At 38.9% G+C, this 26,489-nt stretch overlaps 1 protein-coding gene across 3 annotated transcripts in view; it reads left to right on the top strand.

Moving 5' to 3' along the window:
* Positions 1 to 26,174, top strand: part of FGF14 (fibroblast growth factor 14) — a 381,800-nt gene extending 355,626 nt beyond the window's left edge. For all 3 annotated transcript variants that reach the window (XM_042810360.1, XM_042810362.1, XM_042810361.1), the window contains 2 exons: positions 20,982 to 21,180; positions 26,035 to 26,174. In XM_042810360.1, coding sequence (XP_042666294.1) covers positions 20,982 to 21,180; positions 26,035 to 26,174 — 339 coding nt within the window. The remainder of the gene's footprint in view (positions 1 to 20,981; positions 21,181 to 26,034) is intronic.
* The last annotated feature ends 315 nt before the right edge of the window (positions 26,175 to 26,489 follow it).

The raw sequence follows: 26,489 nt of genomic DNA on the forward strand, positions 1-26,489 counted from the left end.
AAAATAAAATAAAATAAAATAAAATAAAATAAAATAAAATAAAATAAAATAAAATAAAGCTTTTTTTCCCCTTTTCTTTGTAAGCATGAATCCATTTATTTAATTTTAGTTTCTAAAATAGCTTTGTTAAAAGGAATTGATCAGCTAAGGCCAGAGCAGGATGGTGCTGCTTTAGAACAAATTGTCTTCTTACTAGAGAGCTTTGAAGAAGTGTTTTGGATGTATGGAGCTGAATATTGGCTTCAACATGCTGGAAACAATGATAGCAAAGCTGGAATAAGCAAAGTTAGTGCCAGATGAGTCCCATGAATACTCACATAGGAACAGAAAGTCTGCAAGTTTGTGAGGATTTACTGAATCAAAATAAGGCTGAAGATGACAGTTTCCTGGATCACGTCCTTACCAGTGACAAGACACAATGTCACCAGTACAAGCCAGAGTCAAAACAGAAGTTCATGGGGTGGCAACATGTGAATATCCCATAAAAGAAAAAGTTCAAGATGCAGCCCTCAGCACGTGAAGTCATGTGCATTGTCTTTTGGGATACGAAAGGGGTGATCCTTCAGCATTTCCTGGAACCTGGACAAACCATCAGTTCTGACGGCTGCATAATGACACTGACTAAGCTGAAGGCTTGAACTTCCAGATTCACACCAGAGAAGCCCATCTCCTGCAGCACCAGGTCTCATACCAGTCTGAAAACATTGGAGTACACTGGCAGTCTTGAGTGGACCATCCTACCACACCCACTATATAGTCCAATTTGGTGCCTTCTGATTTCCATTTGTTTGCACCAATGAAAGATGGATTGCATGGGCAATATTTTTCTAGCAACAATACAATCATAGCAACTATGAAATGCTGGGTCACCTCAAATAGTGCAGATTTTTAAAACTGTGGCAGGCTCTTGTTCAACACTGGCATAAAAAAAAAACATAGATAATGGTGGTGATGATGTTGAAAAATAGTGTTTCATAGCTCAGAATTTGTTCTATCAAATACTGTTATTGTGCTCTTTGATATAGTTTCAGTGAAAATAAATAGTAGGCATTACTTTCAGAGTGACCTATGTAAATGAGCCACTGGAATATCTGTACTACTTTTTTTCTGAATTTCCATAATCTCATCAAACTTCGTCCCAAGACTATTTCATTTGTTTGTACTGGTGCTCCCAGATTATTTCCTGACCTTTTTTTTTTTAATCTATTTATGTGTATGCTCTGCTGCTTGCAAATTTTGTCCTCCATAATCATTTCATAGGCTCTCTTTTTCTAAAGCACTCACTCTGTTAAAACATCAGCAGAAAATCTTTTCCCTGCCATGCTTCATAGATTTGAAGGTTGGTTTTGAGCCACGGTAGATTTGTATTTTTTCTGTGTATCCATTTATATGGGAGTTAGATAGTGAAGTATACAAGTCTGTGTTCAGCGTTGCTCACTATGTGTGGACAAAACAGTGCTGGAATCACAGTGGGAACCTGTGGTCAAATTGGACCCTGTGCACTTCTGGGGCTTTCTGAGAAGAATCACCATACGTAAAATCTTAACTGGCTTGAAAAACAGGAAAGAATTTCTGAGCTTGGGGAAGATTGTTAATGAGCAGATTTCCATTGCGTATTTTGGGTAATTAAATGCTTGACCTGATTTTCAGAAGGGGTGAGCACGCTGAGAGTAGAACTGTGTGCTGCTCAGCTGTATGTGTGGCCTCAAGGTGTCCCTGCTAAACAGGAACTCCAACATCGGAGTCTGTCTCTAAAAATGTTGGCTTTAAACTCAGTTTCCCTGGTATTGTGAGATACAAAATGTATGCAAGTACTCAAAGGGTTTTTTTCAACTTCTTTATTGGAGGTGGTGAGTGGATCAACTAGTACAGACCTCTGAAGATACATATATACATGATAAAAAATGTTAAAAAACAAAAACAAAAACAAAAACACAGCAGAAACTTTTTGTTTGTCTTTTTCTGTGAAATACCAGATTTGTTTTTGATGTAAATCATGCATAGTGTAAACAGTGTGTTCTTCTGATTGCAGGGATTGAGAACTTCAGTAGAAACTATGCAAGTGATTCACAGTGGCTGTTTTCTCATTACTGATCTTGTGTAAGGAGATAAGAGAAACAAAGATTATTCTTCAAAAGTTGTTACAGGCATAGACGGATATATCCAAAGCTTCCAATTTTGTATTTGCTGGTGGCGCTGTGCTAATGGCTCCATCTTTTCCATGGTAGGGTTTGATTTGCAGGCTGGATGTTTTTGAGAAGCAGCAGAGCCACCACACCTGCAAAACCAGCAAAGCATCCCAACAGTGTAACTCTTGATCAAGGGTCAAGGAGTGGAAGAGGACTTTTCTTTCTCTGTGGGGCCCCCAGTACAGGAAAGATGTAGAGCTGTTATAGAGGGTCCAAAGGAGGGCCGCAAAGATGATTAGAGGTAAGGAGCACCTCCCCTGCAAAGACAGGCTGAGGGAGCGGGGCTTGTTCAGCCTGGAGAAGAGATGGCTGTGAGGAGCTCTCATTGCAGCCTTCCAGTATTTAAAAGGGGGTCATAAAAAGGAGGGGAATCAACTTTTTATCCTGGTAGACAGTGATAGGACAAGGGGAAGTGGTTTTGAGCTCAAGGAGGGTAGATTTAGATTAGATGTCAGGGGAAAGTTCTTCACAGAGGGAGTGGTGAGGTACTGGAACAGGCTGTCCAGAGGGGTTGTGGATGCTCTGTTCCTGCAGGTGTTCAAGACCTTGTTGGATGGGGACCTGGGCAGCCTGGTCTAGTGCCAGATCTGGAGGTTGGTGCCTGCCTGTATCAGGGGGTTGGAACTTGGTGATTCTTAGGGTTCCTTCAAATCCAAAGCCATTCTACGATTCTGTGATTCTATAACTCTGTGACTAGGAACTTCTCAAACTCTTATCCACATCCAAACTGCCTCCTCTGCCCTTGAGATTTATCAAGTGTACTGAGCCTGCAAGACAATGCATCGGGAAAGATGACCAGGTCATAAATGCCAAAGAGGAGCTACATTGCTGCCTCAGTTTTTCAATTCCCACTCTCAGTGAGTAAACTTTATCTCTTTACTGTCATTTTCTCACACCAATATACTCAACCCAACGTAGAAATCAGATATTTGAGCAGAGTAATAGGTAACAGTCCCTAAGCTCAGTGCTCTTCAAATATTTCAGTAGCTATCAAATATATTCCCAAAGGAGTTGAAGTGGCTTGGACAAAGTCCTTAGGAAGTGCCACTAAAGACAGGTTGAAAGTTAAAGAAGGAAAAAGAAAACAAGACAGCCTGACACAGAAAATAGTTAGGAAAATCTTCCATGCCTTTTGTAGTCAAAGTTCCCTTTCTTTGCCCATTCTCACTATTCTTCCAAAAAATCACATTTTTTTATGCCTTTTAAAATCTGCCTATGTTCTGTCCTTGCCTTAGCACTTGGAGATTCTGGATGCATCAAACATGCTTCTCATTCAGTCTCTGTTTCACTGTGGAAACAGCCCCTTCTTTGGCCTCCCCCTTGTTATGAGGGACAAGTATGTGCTTCAGAGGCCACAGGCAGAGATGTGGAAGGGCAACCGTACTTCTGGAACCACTGTGCAGCAGCACAGATGAGATCAGCTGTGACACTCATTAAGTCTCACCAGCTTCCAGTCCTGGTGGAAAAATCCCATCTGTTGTCTCTTCCGCAGACTGGAGTGGAGCTCATGTATTTAGAACTCTGAGCTAAAGGCTTCTGCAATATTCAATGTGTTATGGCTACAAACAGAATAATTTTTTTTTTTTTTTTTTTAATGTATAAGGTATACAATGTATTTTTTCATTCCCAGTATCTTGTACGTTTTATTTAGTGGGGGAAAAACTGAAAACTGAATGACATCTTGTGTCATATTTTCTTCAAATGAAAGATCTATTTCAACTTGATCTAAAAGAAATTTTTGAAATAGGTAAAATGATTCCACTTTTCTCTGGCCCTTTTTTTTTTTTTTTTTTTTTTTTTTTTTTTCCAATATAGTGAAATATTCTTTAGACTTACAGATGTGAGGTTTCTCCTTCACCCACGTTCCCTAAAGAGGTGCAAATTCTTTTGTGAAAACTATTCAGCTGTTCCAATGTCTCTTTTTTCGGGTTGTTTGTTTTAAATTTTATTTTTCTGAAGGTATTTTTGAAAATCATGATTTGCAAGAAATTATGAGCAGCAAGGAAGAATTGCCTGTTATGCAGTAAGGAAGAATTGCCTGTTGACTGTTCAGAAGTGGCAGTATTTGGAATTTGGGGGAGAAGCAGACATTAAAAAAAAAAAAAATCTATCTCTACTATTTCTTCATTTTACAAGATGGAGGACAAAATTTAGTTGTGATGAGTACTGAAAAATAGAATCATCTACACAGGCTTTGCTGAGAATGCTTAGATCTGTCCAGACTGTCTGTAAAGGGTGGACGCTAAAAGAAAATTATACAAATTGCACAGAAATGTATTTCTATGCAATGGTGTTTTATCTGCATGGTTGCTTAATTTTAATAAATTGGAATTTCTGAAGTAATGTAATTGATTTTAATTTGCCTTTGTAAAAATAGTGTTGCCATTCATTACATAAATTCCTCATACATCTACCTCTCATGAATTTTTGATATCTCTTTGCCATAGACCCTGGTGCACTGTTCTGCTCAGCCTAATGCTACACAGATATAGCACAAAGTAATTTATTTCATAAAATTAGTATTGTTTAAGCATTGTTGAAGCATCAAAACCACAAAGTCTTCTAGTTGGCTTATTCTATGCCTAGGATGGTGTCATGTAGGAACAAAAGATCATTCAGATTCAGCACCCATTTGGTTTTCTGTGTTTATACTGAAACGGTAAAATCAGTTAGTGCCAAAATATAAATATTAAATTTGGCAGGAATAACATACTGCTGGAATCTGAATTAGTTTCATGTAAAATAAATAAATAAAAAATTTAAATCTCCAATTCTAAAAAGCCACAAAACCCTAGATCTTAGAATTGTCAAGATATAGTACAGGAGGCAAAGCATTTAGAGCTTAGAAGGGGAGACAAAGCAGTACAGAAATAATATTAATGTGAAACTATTCCATGGAGCTGACAGTGAGCGTATGAAAGCATAGAAGTTTTATAAACTAATAAACTAATTCTCTTTGGAGAGAGAGACCCTTCTTGATTACAGGCCACAGAATCATAGTTTTTATCTTTTCAGTAAACTTAATTAAATGAAGGAAGGTTAGGAAGGCTTGTGCCTTATTATGGAAAAACAGCTCCCACTTCTTATAAAATGTTTTCTGGTTAATAACTAAAAAAAAAAAAAAAAAGAAAGAAAGAAAGAAAGAAAAAAGAAAAAACAGGAATAAGTGAGAGATTTGGTTTCATCTATTTTAAGAAACCTTATGATACAGTGCTTTTAGGGCATGGAGCAAAAAAAAAAAAAAACACCTGGAAATGAGGATAAAACTGAGGATAGTAGAGCGGTGTGTTTATAACTCGAAAGATAGAAAGTGTCAACCAGAAGTCAAACTTTTGCCTTGTTTGATGTCATTTTAAGGCCACAGTAAACAGATACACTCCTCAATGTATGTGAGCATGAAAATAGATGTAAAAAGTGTTGTGACATTTACAGGAAAATAGAGTTCATATGGCCTGTAACAATGTTTTTAATATACTGATGTTTTGATTATTGTGGTAGAAGGAGAAAATACTTTTCAAAAGGCTCTTGAAAGACTTGAAGGAAATGAACAACAAAGGAACTTTGATTGACAAATACAAAAAGGACAGAAAGAACCACAATCAAGGAGACTCAGCCGTACAAAAGTGCAGCCAGTGCTTGACAATGTGATGGAGTCAGTAAATTAGTTTGCATATCTAGGAAAAGTTGTTACAAAGAAAATTGTGATGGAAGAATTAATGTGTGGTCTAGTAGTGGGACACCATTTGCTTTTCCTTGATGAGAATACATATACGTATTTTTAGTGTCACCTTTCTCTCAAAACAGCAAAACCCTTTCTCCTGTTTTTTTTGTTTGTTCATTTTTGTTTTTGTCACTATTTTGCGTTGCTAGTTTCAGCTTTCTTAATGTCTGTGAGACCTTGTTACCTTTAGTTGCTACAGTAAAGCTAGGAATCAAGTTTGTGGGGCGAGATGTGAGTGTCCTGTATTTGGAATTTCCCTGCTGGTGCAGAAGCCAACAGGTTAGCATAAAGCATGAGGAGAATGTTTTGGCCACAAGATGTTACACTTTGACATAAGCACATGCTTGAGCATATTCTCACTATCCTGGCTAAAGAGAAAACAGAAGTTTTATTACAGGTAATAACGCAGAAGCTCGTCAGGTAAATTGAAAGATACGAAAAAAAGTGTGAAGGAAAGTTATCAGTGTTATCAAGAAACTCTGGTGTCGGAAGAACCAGGAGCTATCTGATAAATTTGTACCTATAACCCACAGTTAAAATAACTGCTCTCTGGCTACTGAGATCAAAGTAACCTAAGAGGCATCACCACATATCAGAGGAAAATAACTTGCTCAATTTCACTGTATTTCCAGCTTTTCTGAATTAAAAACAAGTGTTTGTTTGCAGTGTGGCTTGATGTATACCTTTCTTATGAAATAGGAAAACTCCTCAGTTTTGGTGAAGCCAGAGAAGAATGGTTTCCAATGGACTTGGAACTCAAAATGTCTGATGTTTTCATTTTCATGCTTTATGCATCACTAGGCTATTTTTAAGGCATAAAACCAGTAATTTATTTCCATCCAGAATTTGCTCGTGCTTCTTATAAATGATGTAGTAGGGAACACCTTTATTTGTGCACTCACTGTGTTTTCTCTGCCAGTTGATGGTGGGTTACAAATAGATTTACTCTTCCGAGTAGATTATAATTTTGACCCTGATCCCTTGCCTTCAATTATTTTTGTATACACAGTTCAGTGGTGATTTATGTTTTCTAGATCAATTTATCTTTTCAGCTAGTCACTCAAGCCAAAAGAAAATGTATTCTTAATGTCATGTTCATTTCTCAGGAACACAGAAATGTAAATTCATTTTCAAGTAGTAATAAAGACAACCATAAGCTTGTATAAAATCTCATTGTTTCCTTGAAACATATTCACCACAGCTGAGCTTCTCTGCAAAATCTGTAGTGTGTGTGGCACTCTATAATTAATTCTGTTGGAAAACAATGCAGTATAGAGGAGGGATATGAAAGTGGATGTAGGGAAGACACAAAACTCCCAGTAGAGTTTTGTAGATGCCGAAAAAAGAGGTTGCTCTTTTTTCCCTTTTGCACTCAGACTAGTAGGTTGGAAGAGTTCAAAGTTAGAAATGTGTGTATCTCTTCTTTTACTTCAAGATTATGACGAGATTAAAGCAATTCTAAGATCAATATGTTGTTACCCATTCAATATTAAGTTCGATTTTCTACAGGACAAGTTATAGGAATGTGCTGTAACAGACAATGAGGTGGAGGCTTGAGAGCAAGCTGCTAACTGATGTCATTGGAGATAGTCATTTCTAAAATTTATTCAGCAAATAGTAGCATTGATTACCAATTCTACCACTGATTGTCGGCAGTTATTTCTTAAAATCTTGCTTTGTTTATTGTTGTTACAAATGCCATTTAGACAACTATGTCTGTTTTGGTTTTTTTTTTCAAATCTACAGCATATGTTTCAACCCTGAAACAAATAAAAAGCTGTAATCCTTTGCTACCAATCTGATTTTTATCCTTTTGTGATTTTTGCCAGACATCTATACGTTCACATTGTTCATAATCAGCCTTCATAAGCTTGTTGCTAAAAGAGGAATTTTATCAGAGCATCAGGATGTATTCATCATCATCCTGCTGTTACCCATCCAGAACAAAAACAAGCATTACTGCTGGGTGTATGTTACGAGTTGCATATAACCATCTCCCGTTTAATGAGATACATTAAATTTCTGCTTTTTAAACATGTATTGATATATACTAAAGTGTCTAAATTGTTTCTTTTCACCACTTCTGACTGGTTAACAGCATGATGCCATTCCAAAAATACCTTTTAGTGGCTGACATTTTATTTCCCATTAACTGTTAAGTTAAAACAGGAGATAGAATGGATTTTATTTTGTCTTTGGTATTGATTCACTGTGCAGCTTTTGAATGTTTGTCTGTGAATCTCTGCACTTTAATAGTCTTCTAAAAATGGATACTTGAAATAACAGCTATGTAGATGCTGTGAAAATTGAATAAGAACAGGAAAATATTTTTTAGATCTCTAAATGAAGTATATGAAGTGAAAACAGATATTTTCTTCTATTAGTGAAAATGCATGAGATACATATACATATTTAAATATTTTCTGAAGTTTGCCTGCAAAATATTAGCAAGAAAAATAGGATTTTTTGTTTGTATTAATTTATGATCTAGTTAAAGAATAGAAAACTTCACTCCTATGGTACTTTTTCTGAGCAGACACAGCTACAGTGAAAGAGGCTGTTCTGCTGGACAGCTCCTATTTAGGAGAAATATATACATACTCTACATAACAAGAGTTAAGTAACAAACATCTGAGGAAGTTGTCTCTGCCTCCAAGCCTTCAGTGGGCAGCTGCAGATTTTCTTACAGAATGGCTTTGTCTCCTCAGGTAGAGCTTTCTCTGGGCCTACCCCTCTCATTGCCCTTAAGGGCACCAGCATAAAAAACCTGAAAGGATGACAAAGGATCATCAGCAAGAAACTCTTACAATTGTACTCAGCTAATTGACTTGTATTCACACTGTCCACTATCTTTTTAAAATGCTGATTCTTTAATCATGGAATAATTCATGCATTGAGAAATCATAAAAAGAAGACTACAAGCAGAAAAACAATTTCGCAACTGTAAAGGAAAAGAAATAAATTAAAAACAATACACTAAAGTAGGCCACTTCATATAATTTGAGTGTTCCTGCAACTTTTTCTAGCTCCTCAGCTTGTAAATTACACCCATTTAAACCTTTCATAAATTCACACATCTTTTGGAAGGAACACATAGAACTGAAAGATTCTGAAGTACATCTTACAAAACACCTCAGAATCTATTTATGTTTACTTTTACATTTGGAGATACTTATGGAATCGTCATAATATCATACTTGAGAACGTAGACTATGTATATGAAAATGTACTGCCCAGCTGACATTACACAACAGTAGACAATTAATGTTGATAATGTACTAGTCAAGCAATGGCTGAAACTAGAATCAGATTGCTTTATCCAGCCTTACAGTATATTGCAGAACAGCAGAGATTTCATTAATGGGAACAACAGGGAAACCATTATCTTCCTTGGGAATTTTTTTGGTACTTGGTTTTTTTAAAATTCTGCATGCTTTCGTGATGATTTATATTATTTGAGTTGTTTGGGATAAGGTTTGAGGTGGCTGGATGAAATTATTTCAGAACCTGGGGAAAGACAAGTTGGTTTATTTATGTTTTTCTCTGAAATGTTCCCTAACTACAGCAAAAGAAAATATTCCCTACAATGCGGACAATTTCTTTTAGTCATGACTGGGAGTGTATGCCTGTCTTACTGATACTGGATTTCTGTAATCACAGATGCTGTACAGGAGATAAAATGTCTTTTTGTGTTGATACAACAAGGAGTTATGGCTGGTGTTTAAGCTGAAGCCTTAAAGATTTTTACTCCAAATTTAAATTTTGAAGGAAGGTAGGTGCTGAGGATTATGCGGAGAGGAGATTACACTCTTGGAAAAGAAAGAAGATATTTCACTAGTGCAAGGATTCTGGCTGCATGTTCTTCAAAGCCAAGGTTGTTCTCAAGAAAGAGAGTAGATATTTCTGTGAAAGTTCAGAGCAGAACTGAAGCAGAAAAATAATGTCACCTCACTCTTTATATGTCTGTGGGGATGAAGGAGGATGTTATGTTTGACCACATGCTAGTGTGATAGCTGTGGGTGGGCTGCAGCCCATTATAAACAGATATTTACTAATTTGGTTTATCATTAGTTTTCATTTTGTTTCTCTTATTCAAGTGAGGCAACACTTTTTTATCAGTTCTCTTGAAGTATTCAATTTTTGGCATGTAGACACCACAAATACAGTTTAAGCATTAATTTTTGAGGGTGCTCCCCTAAATGTCCTTTCAGATATCTTTGAATTTAAACAGCCTTTTCTCGCTTACTTTTAATTTGAGATTCATGATTCAGATCTGCATTATGGGCTTAATTTCGAAAACATTAGTTCACTTTTGAAGTCAAACTGTACAACTTTAAATAACATGTAACAGAAAAACTTGCATCAAGAAAACCTTGTTCTATTTCATCCATATCTCACTGAGTTGATGACTCTGAAATGTAGGTATCAATCAAAAGAATGTAAATATCTTAGCACTGCTTGTGATATAATATTAATTCTATGTGGATGGGGAGAAAGAGAGAGAGAGGGTTCTATTGGTCTCTTCACTTAGAAACTAGACATCAGTCTTGAAGTTATTATTTAAAATACACTTTTATCTGACATCATTGTTTAGTCTTGGAAGTAGTAAGTTTATGAAACTAATGGCCATGTGCAATGCCTTGCATACAAGACATCATTGCTTGTAATCAATGATATTTTAATACAATCATCACTACTGGTCATAAGCAAAACAATTTCTTTGTTATGAAACAGGGAAGTCTTTGTAATCCAAACTGCTTTGCATTCTGTTCCAATCTGGACAGAAGATGAAGCCAAATTCAGGCTGCAATCAATACCATCTTTAACACACAGAAATCTGTCAAGATATTTTTTCCTAGTCTGTGCATGCTATGGGCCTGTCACATGTGGCCTTATTGTAGAAACTCATGAATGTGCATGAATAACAGAACTGTTATGTTATTAATATTACCAGTCATACTGCTTCTTAACTAGAATGCCAGTTCAAAGAATCATAGAATTATAGAATGGCTTAGCTTGAAGCAGAAATTAAAGGTCATCTAGTTCCAATGCCCCTGCTATGGACAGAGTTGTCAACCATTCTATCAGGCTGCCCAGGATCTCATTCAACCTGGCCTTGAATGTTTCCAGAGATGAGCCATCCACAACATCTCTAAGCAACCTCTTCCAATGCCACATCATCCTCTGCGTAAAAGATTTCTTCCTAATGTCTAACCTAAATCTCCCCTCTTTTAGTTTAAAGACGTTCCCACTTATCACTATTAAGCAGAGCAAAAAGTCAGTGTCCCTCCTTTTTTGTAAGCTCCCTTCATGTACTGGAAGACTGCAATGAAGTCCACAAATTCTCAATCTGTTCATGATTGTTTTTCAGGGGCAGCTCTTCACAGTTAATCCACTTCTTAACATAGAGGGCAACTCCTCCACCTTTCTACCTTACCCATCCCTTCTAAAAAGCTCATAGCTCTCAGTCATGGCATTTCAGTTATGCGAGTCATCCTTCCTTGTTTCCATGATAGCAACAAGACTGTAGTTTTCAAACTGCAGCACGGTTTCCAATTCCTCCTGCTTATCTCCCATGCTGAATGCGTTGTTGTAGAGGCACTTCAGTTGGCCTTTTGGCCACCTTACCTTCTAGGAGGAGCACTCCCAAAAACCTCTGAGAAAAATCTGAGGTTTTCACCCGCTGCTTCCTAAGTGTTAATATTTGCAAGAACAATGATTTACATTACTTTTCACCTAAATTTAGTTGGAAGTTGTAAGGTTCTTTTTTGTTATTTTATGTTTTTGAATTTTTAAATAAAGCAGTGCTTGTCACTCAGATGGGTCTTTTAGAAATCCAAGATGGGAGATAGAAATTATAGCTAAAGACTCTTGTCTTTACTGCACTCTCAATGATTCTTTAAAAAACAGGATCACTGTTTCTTTTCTGCAAGATATCAAGTCTGTGTTTCTTTACTTAAATAGATAAGTCTGTGTATTAGGAATCTTACAGAGAACAGAAGCAATCCTAGTTCTGAAAACCCAATGTTGGTGTTCCCTGACTATTAGAATATTTTAAGGAAATTTTCTGTCTAAAGACTGAAATGTGTGTGCACAGACTTCTGAGCGTTTGCTTCTTTCATGGTATGCTTGTGAGACTGTCAGGCTCAGCTATTACTGCCTTTTATTCTGAAGCTTTGTTAGTAATAGTGCTGCAAAGTCCACAGTACAGCATCTAAAGTCTCCTGGAGTGTTTCCATTCCTCAGTATCTTCCTCTGTTAGTTTGTGCTTAGAAAATTCTGCCAACTTTTCTCGCTGTTGTTGCTATGTTTGAAACTGAAGTGTGCATTAGGGAACTTTTAGGCCCAGATCAGCAGCATCTTCTAAAACACAGGGAATGTTTTTTCAATTTATCTTTTATCAAGAAAGTATCTAACCATACACTGATAGAGTTTCGACCATTTGAAGAGGAGTTCTTGAAGATGATTTTGAACTGTATGTTTTGGCCAGCTCAAGAGCTGGAAAAATTTGGTGGGGTTTCCTGAGTAGCTCTTTTATTCTCTTATATAAATATCTGTCAAATAGACATCTTGCATGACACCAGCCTAACTCATCTAATTCAATGTTTGGAAAGTCGGAGACATACTAGTGCGGGTATTTTCCAATTCTCATAGCAGGTGAAGCCTCCAGATCTCATAATTCTTGTTATATGAACGTGTCCAAGGCTTGGCTTTATGCCCTTCTACAGTATTGCAACTGTGTTCTGGGGTATCATCATTTCACACTTTGGTTAATCCAGTGTCTTCCCCTCCTTAACTGATAAATTCAGCACCACCCCCACTGTTTCACTTCAGAAGGGTGCTACAAAAAGTACAGTTCCCAGCTTCAATATTTTAACTGTATTTCTCTTCTCTGTTGAATTCCTTCTCCTCATTAAACACAGTCTGCTTCTTTTTAATTTTAAGGTCCTTCTTCATGAGTCATTTCCAACCTTATTATCTGCTATCAAAATGTCACTTCCTCCTCTAACACTGCCCAAAATACCTCTGTGTATACTCTGTGCTGCTTTTCTCATTTTGCAGAAGTTTGCCATAAGCATCTGCGCAACTAGTGTTGTCCTTTCTCCAGTCTTTCATTTGTCATCCTTCCTACCAGAAATGTCTGATAACCCAATAACAGTATACTGAGATAATTTCTTACTTATACCCTATATTTGAATGAATCGTAAACTGTTCCCATCAGGCAGATCTGTTTCAAAGCATTGATGTCTTGTATCACTACCCTGACTTATAGGTGTAAGTGGGATTAAAACAGGATTAGAACTGGTATTGAGTTCTGAAAAATATTACTAATCAGGATTTTTTATTGATTAGACTGGCTGTTTCTCACCTGGCAACCTCTTTGAGTTTGTCTTACTGCTTTTTTCTGCTTAGCACCATGGAGCAACTCATTCCACCCGCAGCTGTACTTTTGCTGTTGTCCAAGTCCAATTGTGCCCACCTTCAGGAGTATCCAATACCTCCCTGTTTGCTTCTGGCTAAAGTTCAGGAGGTGGACTGCTGGGTATATTTTCTATGGCTGAAACTAGAACAATACCCTCATTTCCTGTATTTCAGTGTAAAAAGCTAATCTAAAAATGGTTGAAGGTTCAGGATGGACAACTTTCATAGGAGCTCATTTCCCCCATTTCCTTGTGGATTCTGTGATGGCTTTCGACAGCTATAATAGAGCCGGGGACTGATGTTGTCCCTCATGGTGTTTACTGGAAGGTTACATTTTGTTTGGGCCTGTCAATTCGTTACTGATTTACATATTGAACACAGATATGGATCAAATTGCACAAGGTGTTCATATAGTTGTTAAATAACATCTAGAAGCTGTATGGCTGGCTCATGTTAGGTTTTAACTCTTAGCTCTTGTTTTTTATAGAATCACAGGATCATAGAATGTTTGGATTGGAAGGGACCTTTAAGATCCTCCGATTCCAACCCCCCTGCTATAGCAGGGACATCTCCCACTGGACCAGGTTGCTCAGAGCCCCATCCAGCCTGGCCATGGATACCTCCAGGGAGTGGGCATCTACAACTCCTCCAGGCAACTTATTCCACTGTCTCACACCACCCTCACAGTGAAGAATGAGAGGCTATATATATATTTTATTATTATTATTATTATTTATTTTATTCTATTTTAATTTTTTTTTTTTTTAAGAAAGAAAATTGCTACAAATGTGTATGTCCAGTATTCATAGACTCATAGAATCATTACAGTTGGAAAATGCCTCTAAGATCATCTAGTTCAACCATCCACCTAACACCAATATTGCTCACTAAGTCGTACTCTTTTGCACATCTACACGTTTTTTGAAAACCTCCAGGGATGATGACTCAACCACCTACCTAAGTGGCCCATTCCAGTGCCTGATCACTGTTTCAGAGAAGTTATTTTTCTTAATATCTAACCTGAGCCAATCCTCACCTCACCACAACCTCCTTTCACATAGTTGTAGAGGACAAGTCTAGGTACCTAGGTAGTCTTGGGGTAGTCTTGGTAGACTTAATCAACAGCTTTTCCCTCATCCACCAGGTGGGTCACCCAGTCATACAAGGAAATGAGGTTGGTCAGGCAGGACCTACCCTTTGTGAACCCATGGTGGATGGGCCTGATCCCCTGGTTGTCCTGCATATGCCTTGTGATCTCACTCAGTTCCATAACCTTCCCTAGCAGCAAGGTCAGGCTGACAGGACTGTAGTTCCACAAATCCTCCTTATGACTCTTCTTGTAGATGGGAGTCTCCAGGGGGCCTTATAGTGACCTTCCAGTACCTAAAGGAGGCCTACAGGAAAGCTGAGGAGGGACTTTTTTTAAGGACAGGTAGTGATAGGATGAGGGGAAATGACTTTAAATTGGATGATGGTATATTTAGACTAGATATTAGGAAGAATTTTTTATTATGAGGATGCTGAGACAGTGGAACAGGTTGCCCAGAGAGATTGTGGATGTTCCGTCCCTGGAAGCATTTAAGGCGAGGCTGGATGGAGCTTTGTGCAACCTGATCTTAGAGGATGATGTCCCTGCCTATAGCAGGGGTGGTGAAACTAGATGATAGTCTCGCTCCAATTTATAGGAGGGATAGGAGGTTCTTTTAATATCTGTATACCCGGTGTGAGATTAAGAATCAACGGTTCAAATGTTGGTCCGACCAGTTTATTACAAATCTTAATTAGGGAGATGGGGAAGGGGAGGACGGACACTATTATGAATTAGGGTAATGGGGAAGGGAAGGAGGGCAACAGAAAAGATAGAAAAGAAGAAGCAAGGAGTCTTTGTAGGAAGGAAGAGGGAGATAGTCACCACCATGGATCCAGCAAGGTTCGTAGTTCAGTCTTCGATCTTCAGTAGTGGTGGGTCATCGGGCAGAGTTGTTCTATTGACGATGATGACGATGACGAGAACGACGACTAGAGCAATGATGGCTCCTTTTCAATAGTTTCAAAGTGGTCGAGTCAGCTGTCTTTGGAGTGACAGCTCAAATCCAAAGTGGTTGAGTCAGCTCTCCTTGGAGTGGCAGCTTCTGGCTCTGGGATCTCAGCAGAAACTCCTTTGTTCCCATCTTCTGAGCCTTGCCAGCAGATAAGAGGGAGCAGGGATGCCCATCTGCATCCTGCTTTTCACAGAACACAATGTATCATTCCCCAGTTTTCCCATACCTAGCTGGAGCTGTTTAGCCACAGGCCAGATTTTCCGCCAGTGAACACTCCTGAGCACTCTCTTCCGCTCTTCTACAGAGCAAGCAGCTCTGGAGGAAGGGGTTTTAAAATGTTCCCAAAGCGATATCGATTGTCACATGATTAGCACCCATCACTTGCCTCCTTGGCAAATTACTCAGAGTCTTATCACAAGAAAAACCTCAGGAAGCAAGCTTTGAGCCAAAAAAACAAAGAAGGATTCTCACAATGATCTCACAGGTCCTTTCCAACCCAAAACATTTTATGATTCTTTTACTCTAAGATGGGAGTCACAATGATAAGCCTCCAGTCCTCCAGACAGACCTGGTGCTGAATAATAATCTTCATGGTCAAAAAGGCCAAAATTCTTGTGGTGTCACCAGCCTCTTAGTTACATATTTATAAGATGGATTTTCCTGGTCTTGGTATGCCTCACTACCATTGAGGGGATAGAGGAAAATGCCATCTGTACTCTTGCTCCATCAACTAACTGCCCCAGTGCCCTAAAGATGCTTCTAACAGCCCGCAGGCTTCTCTCAGCAGCTTCATTGCTACCAGCTTGAACTATTAGTAAAGAGTAATAAACAAAGGAGCAAATCAGATCAGGAAGTTTTTTTAGTAATTTCACCAGGGAGGCAGCACACTTTCCTATGGGTAGGTTCTGGCTGACATATAGGGCTTTGTGTTCCCCTCAGGAAGGAGTCATCTATGTTCTGCCACCATGCTGAGCATATCTTCCACCTGCTCACGATTCATGCAGGTGTTACCCCTGCTACCTTCCAAAGGTAGCAACAGGCTCAGGCACTCCCTGCAGCCAGAGACCTGAAAAGCCACATTCAAGCTTGTCAGGATCTATTGAACCAATACAGAGGTAAAAGTGACAATTTCCTGGATCACATTGTTACCATTGACAGCATGTGATGTCACCACTATGAACTGTAGCAAAACAGCAGTTCATGGAGTGGCAATGTGAATTTCCCATCAAATAAAAATTTCAAGATGCAGTCCTCAGCAGATGAAGTAATGTGCACTGGGTGTACTGGGAAAGGGGTGATCCTTTTGGATTTCCTCGAACATGGAAAAACCATCAACTCTGACAGTTACATTGTGATGCTAAGCAGAAGGCCCAAACTTCCAGATTCACATTAGCAAGAAAGCAATCTTTCTCTTGAAATATGTAAGACCAGACCTCATACCCACGTGAAGACTGTGAAGCACATTGCCAGTCTTGGCTGGACTGTCCTGCTACACTCACCATATAGTCCAGATTTCGTGCCCTCTGACTTCCATCTTTTTGGGCCAATGAAAGATGGACTGTGTGGACAACAGTTTCCTAGCAATGAAGCTGTTATAGCAGTTGTGAAACAGTGGGTTACCTCCATTGGTTCAGATTCTTATAAGCATGGCATGCAGAGTCTTGTTCATCACTGCCAAAAATGCATAGCTAATGGTGGTAATGATGTTGAAAAATAGTGCTTTGTAGCTGAGAATTTCCTCTATCAAATAATGTTTTTGTATTCTTTGTTTCTGTTATAGTTTCTGTGGAAATAAATAAGAGGCATTACATGTGGAGGTACCTACATATTATGTCATACTACAATGATAAGTTTTGGCAGCAGTTGTGGGAGCCACAAAACTAAGAATTCCCCATTGGTAAAACTTTTTGATCCCAAGAGTGAACCCACAACCTGTGAATGATAATACTTATTAACTCTACAGCTACCAGGAGAATTATTACATCTCCAAATATGACTCACGTCAAGCAATAATTTGTTAGGAAGCTAGCACAAATATCCAAGTGACAGTTCTTCCCAGCAAGGTTCAATTTAATCCATCCTTCTCTTCCCTAGGACCCAGGAAGGTGTATATGATTGAAGTTTAGAGCCAGAGACCTATCCTGGGGTTTTGGAAATTGGCATCTGGCATGTACTTTATTTTTCAGATGTTGCTTTGACAGAAGTAAACCAACTTTTATGTAAGATTGTATGTTAAATTTGGGCACTGACCTTGGAAGAAATCCTGAGCACAAGTTCTTGTTTGCAAGTCATGTCTGGTTTTGTAATACATAGAGTTCCTAATACAAAAGGGTAAGATTGCCTGCAATTAAAACTGAAGATGTCATTCTTCAAGAGAAGATCTAAATGATTCAAGTCAGCCACATCTCTCAAGATTTGTATTCCTTCTGCCTCTAGACAAAAAGGCTCTTAGACTGGCAAAATATAACTGCCTTTTCCTCTGATAATGACTTAAAATAAAATGAAGTGTAAACAATTTTTTAAAGGCAGTGTGGTTAGCCCATGATACTCACTTTCTGAATTCTTACTAGATTGAGGTTTAGCTATGTAGAGCTAGATTTGGCCTAGGTACATGCAGAAGCAGTTCTTTAGGTGCCATGGCTGCTTTACTGGAGAAAATATGGGTGCTAACAACTTCTTAGCAATATAAGAATTGTCTGCAGCAAAGCAGAAATCATTCTTAGAAATATTCCACTCATGGGAGGTGCTTATTTCAGAAGCCCCTTCCAGAGTAATTCTCAGAGGAATCAGTGGCTATATTTCAGTATTGTTACCAGCAGGTGCTTAGTATTCATGAATACTCTCTTTCCACAACACTGGAACAATTAACATGCTTCAATGTAGCATATATTCAAATTACTTTTTGACCAACTTTATCCCAGGCAGAATTGCATCCTAATACTGGATGAATGAAAATCCTGTCCAAAGTTACTGTAGCAACAAGCCATCTGGAACAGGATAGCTACAATAATTTGGTGCAGGATTCTATCATTCAACCAGCCAACCAATAACCAACAAAAAAACCCAAAACAGACTATTACTCTGCTTTTTATAACTGTGGAATAGTAGTGATTCCAGTTTATCCTGTCTATCAGTCTACATCGAGGATCAGACTGGTAATTTTATTGAAATAGGGTGTTTGTGGGGGTTTTTTTGTTTGTTTGTTTTTGACTTGGCAGAGCAAAATAACTGAAGTTTTGTCCTCTATTTTGTGCACTGTCAGAGAAACTGTTTTACATGCCAAAGAAAAGAAGTTTGATTCAGAGGTGACATGCTATTTGAAGGAATATTGTTTAAGTATCCTAATGGATATTATTTGGAAAAACACAGAAATACCACTCACAGGCAACCAACCATCGCTAGTATAGAGAAACTGAGAATGACAAATAGCTTTTGTTTATAGCAAGAAGTGACTACTGGCTAAGTAGTGTTTATGGTAATTGAGCTTTACAAGGAAGTAAAATGTAGTGTGAAGCACAGGGGATAGCTTTTGCAGTGAAGCAGGTAATGAGGAAATCTTTGTAAGCAATGCAGGCAATTCCTGATTAGCATTTGCTGTTTCAACAGCTGAGGAACACGACTTGCATGTAAATGCATGTGTAAGAGTTCAGCAGGCATTCCTTCTAGCCTGCCACCCTGCATTGTGGCTTTGAGCCTCCTTGAGTCCTGCTGTGATTTGTAATCAGCGTAAAAGGAAGGAGAGCAGCACAAGCAGCAGACATCTTGGAACAGAAGGAGAAAACCCTGTAGCAAAGAAGTTGCCTTTAAGAATTTTCCTCATTAGTTTTCAGCACTTCTAGTTCAGACTGTATTTGCATTTCTGTATGTATATATAAATATAGCTGCACACATAGGTGGTAAAGAAGTAGTGGTGCAAAAAATAAATAATAATAAAAAAAGGCCATTGCACACATCAGAGAATTTCTTTTGCATCTGTAAATGAATCTGACCTGAGACATTAAGTGTAGCTGCTCACACAAAGGAAACCACCTCATTTAAGGCAGGTTTCCAGGTTATTTTCTGGCTGCTGCAATAACTGCTGTTAGTATGTTGTTGAAGAAGATACACCTATTCTTTTTATTTGAGGCTAAAAAATACTCCATAATTGAGAAAGCTAACAGTATAGTATACCCTGCATAAGGTAAGATAGCTTTGTTTACAAGTTATAATGTAAGCCATAACAATATGAGTGCTGTATGTCCCTTATCATAAGAAGAAAACTTCTTGGTACATGGAGTGACATGTAGTACAGATACAGAAAAGTATTTCCATCTCTGCTTTCTCTTATGGGGATCTGTGTCTTTTCAGACTTTGTTTTCCAGACTTTGTTTTCCGGAAAGGAAACCTGTTGAGACAGAAACAGCTGTGAAATCCTTACAGTATAGAGTCAGCTGGGTATGAGATAGAGACCCAGAAAGCACCTACTGAGAGTTAGCTCAGTATTGCACTGGGCCAGTAGTAAAAAGAAAGAAACAAAGAAACAAACAAACCAAATTAATTTGAATGGAAGAGTGTGAATAGATGATATTTCCAGAATATTAATTCTTGGGAGAGGTAACTGAAGGAAATATAAGTACAAAAAGAAAAAGCGGATTCAGGGCTAAGAGATCTGTGAAGTCACCTTCCACTTTCCCACTTCCCCCTCCTCCTGTTATGATGGGATTATCATTCACAGGTTTCAACAGACACGTCCAAAGACTGAAAATTATCTACATACACACATGCTTCTATTTCATCATGATAAAAAAGTGCAATTTTTTTTTTCTTTTTTCACCTTTGAAAAGAAAAGGTAATTTTATTTGCTTATTATTTGCTGTTTATTTTTCCAAAGGACTCTGGTAAAGTGCTCAATATATGTTCACACTTTTATTACTTTTCATTTGTGTTATTTAAAATCAAACTAATTTGACTCCTGGGTTCTAGAAGTTTGTGCTCAAGTTAACCTTAATAAAGAGTTCAGCGAATGTGACTTCTGGAAACATAAGCAATAACGGGATGAATGCTGAGAAAGTCAATAGGAATAATGTTCTTTGTATAGGAATTTGCATATCAAAACAGCACTTTCCCAAGGTGTCTCAAACCATGCCTACTCTAGGAAATTACATATTTTTAAATATATTATTAACAGCTATTATTTATTAGCTACTGTAAAACATATGTAGAGGAAGTTTATTGCTTTTATTACATCTACCAAGCATGTTGAAACTGAAAAATACTTTTATCATCAATATGTTTTTTTTAGCACAGACATCCTAATTCAAGAAAAACAAGGATAATCTTTCAGAAAAACATGAGAATAATTATGCCTGCATTTTTAAGTGTTTTTATGGTTGTACTCTCTTCTGTACTTTCAAAATATACCATCTTTTTTGCAAGATGGGGAAAGAGAAGTGGTGAGAGGTGAAATAACTTCACCTGGAGGTCAGCTATAGGAAGATAGATTTTCTGGTCTCAAAACGGAACCTAACTATAAGTCATATATTAAATTAATCTAAAGGTGTTTGTGAATTGTCAAAACAGATGCAGCACTTCAGAGATACCGCTTAACACTTACTTTTTCTCCCACAGGAACTTTTTACACCGGAGTGCAAATTCAAGGAGTCTGTTTTTGAAAATTATTATGTAATCTACTCATCCATGCTCTACAGACAACAGGAGTCCGGAAGGGCCTGGTTCTTAGGTCTGAACAAGGAAGGGCAGGTCATGAAAGGAAATAGAGTCAAGAAAACAAAACCAGCAGCTCATTTTCTACCCAAGCCATTGGAAGGTGAGATGTAGTCCATCACTGGCAGATCTTCCTATAAATCTCAGGAAAAGAAAAGGGAATTGTTTCTAAAATAACCAAATAACCTTTGTGAATGTGTGTTCCATGCACAGAAGCCATTCCAAATGACAGTCCCCAGGATTCATGGAGCAGTTTTGTGCTTTGGCATATTGATGCTAGAAAGGGCATATTTAAAAATATTATTTGAAGAGATCAGGAGGTCATTTTACAAGAAAAGAAATCTTTTGTGGATATGTATTCTATCACCTTTAAGATATTATCTTGCTAGCAGCAAAAAGTGTTGTGAGTCTTCCAATCAGAATGAAAAATTGGACATTGTGGGATAATTGAGAGTTATAAATGGAATGGATGAAGTGTATTTCAAGGTAAAAGCTTTCTAATGCAAAACACAAAGGCCTGTTTATAGAACAGATCATACTTGATTACTTAGCTAGTTGATATACATAACTTGTGTAAGTTGACAATTGAAGCAAGGTAGATGAAAATGAAAGTTGTACTAACCTTGCACACTAAAATGATGTCTCACATTCCTTGGAAAACACATTTGCTTTTCTCCTGGATTATGACTGATCTATTTATGACTGATCTATTTATTCTGCAGGCCACCTCTAACCTACATCACTTTTTGTGTCCTATCACAGAATCACAGAATCACAGAATCACAAGGTTGGAAACGACCTGCAAGATCATCTAGTCCAACCACCCTCCCATTCCTATTAGTACCACAAGCAGTAAACCATCTCTCGTAGCTCCTCATCCAGGCGCCTCTTGAACACCACCAGGGACGGCGACTCCACCACCTCCCTGGGCAGCCATTCCAGTGCCTGACCACCCTTTGGGAGAAAAAGTTTCTCCTAATATCCAACCTAAACCTCTTCTGGTATAACTTCTTGCCATCTCCTCGGGTCCTACTATTTGCCTGGGAGAAGAGGCCAGACCCTTTTGCACTACAACCTCCCTTCAGGAAGTTGTAGAGTGCAATGAGGTCTCCCTGAGCCTCCTCTTCTCCAGACTAAACAATCCCAGCTCCCTCAGCCGCTCCTCATAAGACTTGTGCTCCAGACCCCTCACCAGTTTCGTTGCCATTCTTTGGGCACGTTCCAGGGCTTCAATGTCTTTCTTGTAGTGAGGGGCCCAAAACTGAACACAGTACTCGAGGTGCAGCCTCACCAGTGCTGAGTACAGGGGGATGATCACCTCCCTGCTCCTGCTGGCCACACTATTTCTAATGCAAACCAGGATGTCGTTGGCCCTCTTGGCCACCTGGGCACACTGTCAGCTCATGTTCAGCCAAGCATCAACCAACACCCCCAGGTTCCTTTCCTCTTCGCAGTTACCCAACCACTCATCCCCAAGACTGTAACGCTGCATGGGGTTGTTGTGGCCAAAGTGCAGAACCCGACACTTGGCCGTGTTAAACCTCATCCCATTCACCTCAGCCCAGTGATCCAGCTTATCTAGATCCTTCTGCAGGGCTTCCCTGCCCTCAGGCAGATCGACACCACCTCCCAACTTGGTGTCATCTGCAAACTTACTGAGGGTACACTCAATCCCTTCATCTAAGTCATCAATGAAGATATTAAACAGGATGGGCCCCAATACCGACCGCTGGGGGACACCACTTGTAACAGGTCTCCAGCTAGACTTCACTCCATTAACCACCACCCGTTGAGCACAGCTCTCCAGCCAGTTCCTTATCCAACGGAGGGTAAAACTGTCCAAGCCATGGGCAGCCAGTTTCCGCAGAAGGATACTGTGAGAGACCATGTCAAAGGCTTTGCTGAAGTCTAGGTAGACTACATCAACTGCCTTTCCCTCATCTACCAGTCTGGTCACCCAGTCGTAGAAGGAGATGAGGTTGGTCAAACATGACCTGCCTTTCATGAACCCGTGCTGGCTGGGCCTGATCCCATGGACGCCACGCACGAGCCGTGTGATCTCTCCCAGGAGGATTTGTTCTATGACCTTCCCTGGCACTGATGTCAGGCTGACAGGCCTGTAGTTCCCCGGGTCCTCCTTACGGCCCTTCTTGTAGATGGGCATCACATCAGCAAGCCTTCAATCCTCTGGAACCTCTCCAGTCAACCAGGAGCGCTGGTAGATTGCCAAGAGCAGCTTAGCAATCACCCCTGCCAACTCCCTCAGCACCCTAGGATGAAGCCTATCCGGTCCCATGGACTTGTGACTGTCCAGATGCAGGAGGAGCTCTCTAACTGTCTCTACATTGATCTCCGGGGAGATATTCTGCATGTCAGCCCAGATATCCAGATCAGGGCACAAAATGCCCTGAAGATAGCTGGTCTGACTATTAAAGGCAGATGTAAAGAAGGCGTTGAGGACCTCAGCCTTCTCCTTGTCATCTGTGGTCACATTCCCCGCCGCATCAATCAAAGGATAGATATTATCCTTGGTTTTTCTCTTGCCATTTATATATTTGTAAAAGGATTTCTTATTCTGCTTTACTGCAGTGGCCAATCTAAGCTCAAGATGGGCTTTTGCCTTCCGGACTTCCTCCCTGCATGCCTTAGCAACTTTCTTGTAATATCCCCTAGTAGCCTGTCCCTTCTTCCAGAGGACATAGACTCTCTTTTTCTTCCTGAGTCTTGACAGTAATTCCCGGCTCATCCACACTGGTCTTCTCCCCCTACAGCTTGCCTTACGGTATTCAGGGACAGCCTGTTTTTGTGCCTTTAAGATTTCCACCTTGAGGAGCGTCCAGGCTTCCTGGACCCCTTTACCCTTAAGGAGCGACTCCCAGGGGACCCGTGCTACAAGCGTCCTGAGCAGGTCAAAGTCCGCTCTCTTGAAGTTCAAGATAGCAGTTTTGGTAGTCACCCTTCTGACATCACTCCTGTCAGCAGTCCAAATTTCACTGAGATCATTGCTACACATAGCCTCAGTCATTCTAAAAATTACCTACTTACTTAACATCTAAAATCACACACTAATAATATTTTACTTAACAGTCCAGGTTTTTTTGTTTGTTTGTTGTTTTTTTTTTGTATTTTTTTTTTAATTATTTTGACTTTAGAAGTTTTGATTAAGGGATGAGAGTTTATTAATGTTAGATTGCTCCTTTATTGCGAAACTCTGAACAATACTATTTTTAACTTTAAATTTGAATTCGGGGTGATGCCTTTGTTCTTCCCCTGTTTCACAGTGCTTTTGTATTTTCACAAGCTTTCAACACTACTGATATTTTATAAGTCAGACCCAGTGCATTTTTTAAGTAAACATCCATTGATTAGAAAGGAAACAACCATTTTCTTTAATGTTTGGACTCAAATGCTTTCAAAATATCGAGGTCAGGCATAGGAATAAGTTTTTTACATTGCCTATGAGAATTTTAAAATATTACACCTCTGATATATAGCTCCTTGTAGTTTTATCTCATACTATTTGACTTAATATTTTTGTAGGTCATGGTGTTACTTTATCAAGTTCTTTGTTAAGCAGCAAAGGAAAGCATTCCTAACACATTTTTGGGGTCTCACCCTGAAGACAATAATCATAATCAGCCTTAGATACTCCAGAAACAATCTTTAATTTCAGACTTTTCATAGGCCAAAAGGATTTAAATTATGTTACTGGAAATGTTAGAACAAGTATTTGATCAGTTATCAAATTCTACATTTCTTATGAAACCCCACACTACTAAAGACCAGTGCCAGTACTTTGATGCTCCTGCCTCTGACTTTAATAAGCCAAGTGATTAAAGATTTGTGCTCTGTGGCAGCAGAGAGCGAAACCCAAAGTCAATGTGGTGATTAATTCCTTTGACTGCTTTGATATTTCTTTTAACACTGCTCTGATATAAATAAAGGCTACTGAAGTTAGATGTAACTGGAAATATTACCTGAATCACTGACATGGAAAATGGAATTGAATTATCCAAGAGTATTAATCATTAAGGAAGCTGGAACTGTGTAATTGAACACATATATTTCCCTCAAAGGATTTAAACTGGTTACACAGGGAATGAAACCCAGGGGCAAACTTTTAATTCATCTAAAAATTCAGTTAGTAGTTTAGTTTGGAGCTTTCTGCTCTGCATTCAGTGTAGCTTAGTATGTACTGCATGCTTTTTTGAAATGGAAGAGCAAAACCCTCAAATTCCATGTAGACTCTGCAGAAAAGTCCCAAACACTTCTTCAGCTGTAACCTGAAGAGGTTATAACCACGCTTCTTGGACTTGGGAGCCAGCTGTACAAATAATTTTTCTTAGCTGGATTCAAGCCCAGTCTTGCAATGTAGGGCTAAAGAAAAGGCACTTGCATCCAGACAACTCATATTTTACTTCTAAAAAATCGTAAAATACCTTTTTTAAGGATAATACATAAAATGAGTATATAAAAATATATGCATATCTGTTTCATATAAATACATAACTGTATTTTCTAATTTCTGATGTTTCAGTAGTTCCTTTAAACAGGTGAGCATACAGTTTCCTGCTTTTTAAAGACAGATATGGTAGAAGTGGGAAGTTCAGAGGGTCTAGCATCTTTGCTTATCAGTCATGCAAAGTAGCTGTGAAACTAAATAGTTTCCCATCATGCAAGAGAAACATGGAGTATATTAGAATCATATAATCATATAATCATAGAATGGCCTGGGTTGAAAAGGACCACAATGATCATTGAATTTCAACCCCTCTGCTATGTGCAGGGTCGCTAACCACTAGAGCAAGCTACCCAGAGCCACATCCAGCCTGGCCTTGAAAGCCTCCAGGGATGGGGCAAAAAAAAATATTAGTTACTGTAGATAATCCTGTTTGAGACATGTTCTTAAATAAAACATGTTCTTTAAAATGTCTCTTTCCTTCTTTTCTCCTTTCAGTTGCCATGTATCGAGAACCATCTTTGCATGATATTGGAGAAACAGTGCCAAAGGCTGGGGTAACTCCAAGTAAAAGCACAAGTGCGTCTGCAATAATGAATGGCGGCAAACCACCAGTTAACAAGAGTAAGACGACATAGCCAGATCCTCACAGGTGTTGTGACTTACTGAGTCCTGAGTGCAGTTGAGCGATTTATCCTTGCCAGACTTCCCCTCTGCAGTGTCTGTGGATCAGCTCGCAGCAAGTGGCGTCCTGGCACGTGGCTGGTTCTGAACTGAATCATTGCAAGCGGATAAAGCTCAACGTGTATCTCCACCCACAATGAGAAGACACCTGGATGAACCAGCTAAACTCAGACCATGGAATGCCCTACCAGATATTGGAATGCCTTTTTAATATCTTTTCTGTGACTGTGACACTTCATGTGAATGACATACTTCACAAGTACACTTGA

This window comes from Centrocercus urophasianus, unplaced genomic scaffold (assembly GCF_019232065.1).
Source record: "Centrocercus urophasianus isolate 14NV4802_14NV808 unplaced genomic scaffold, USGS_Curo_1.0 seq_12, whole genome shotgun sequence".
NCBI lineage: Eukaryota > Metazoa > Chordata > Aves > Galliformes > Phasianidae > Centrocercus > Centrocercus urophasianus.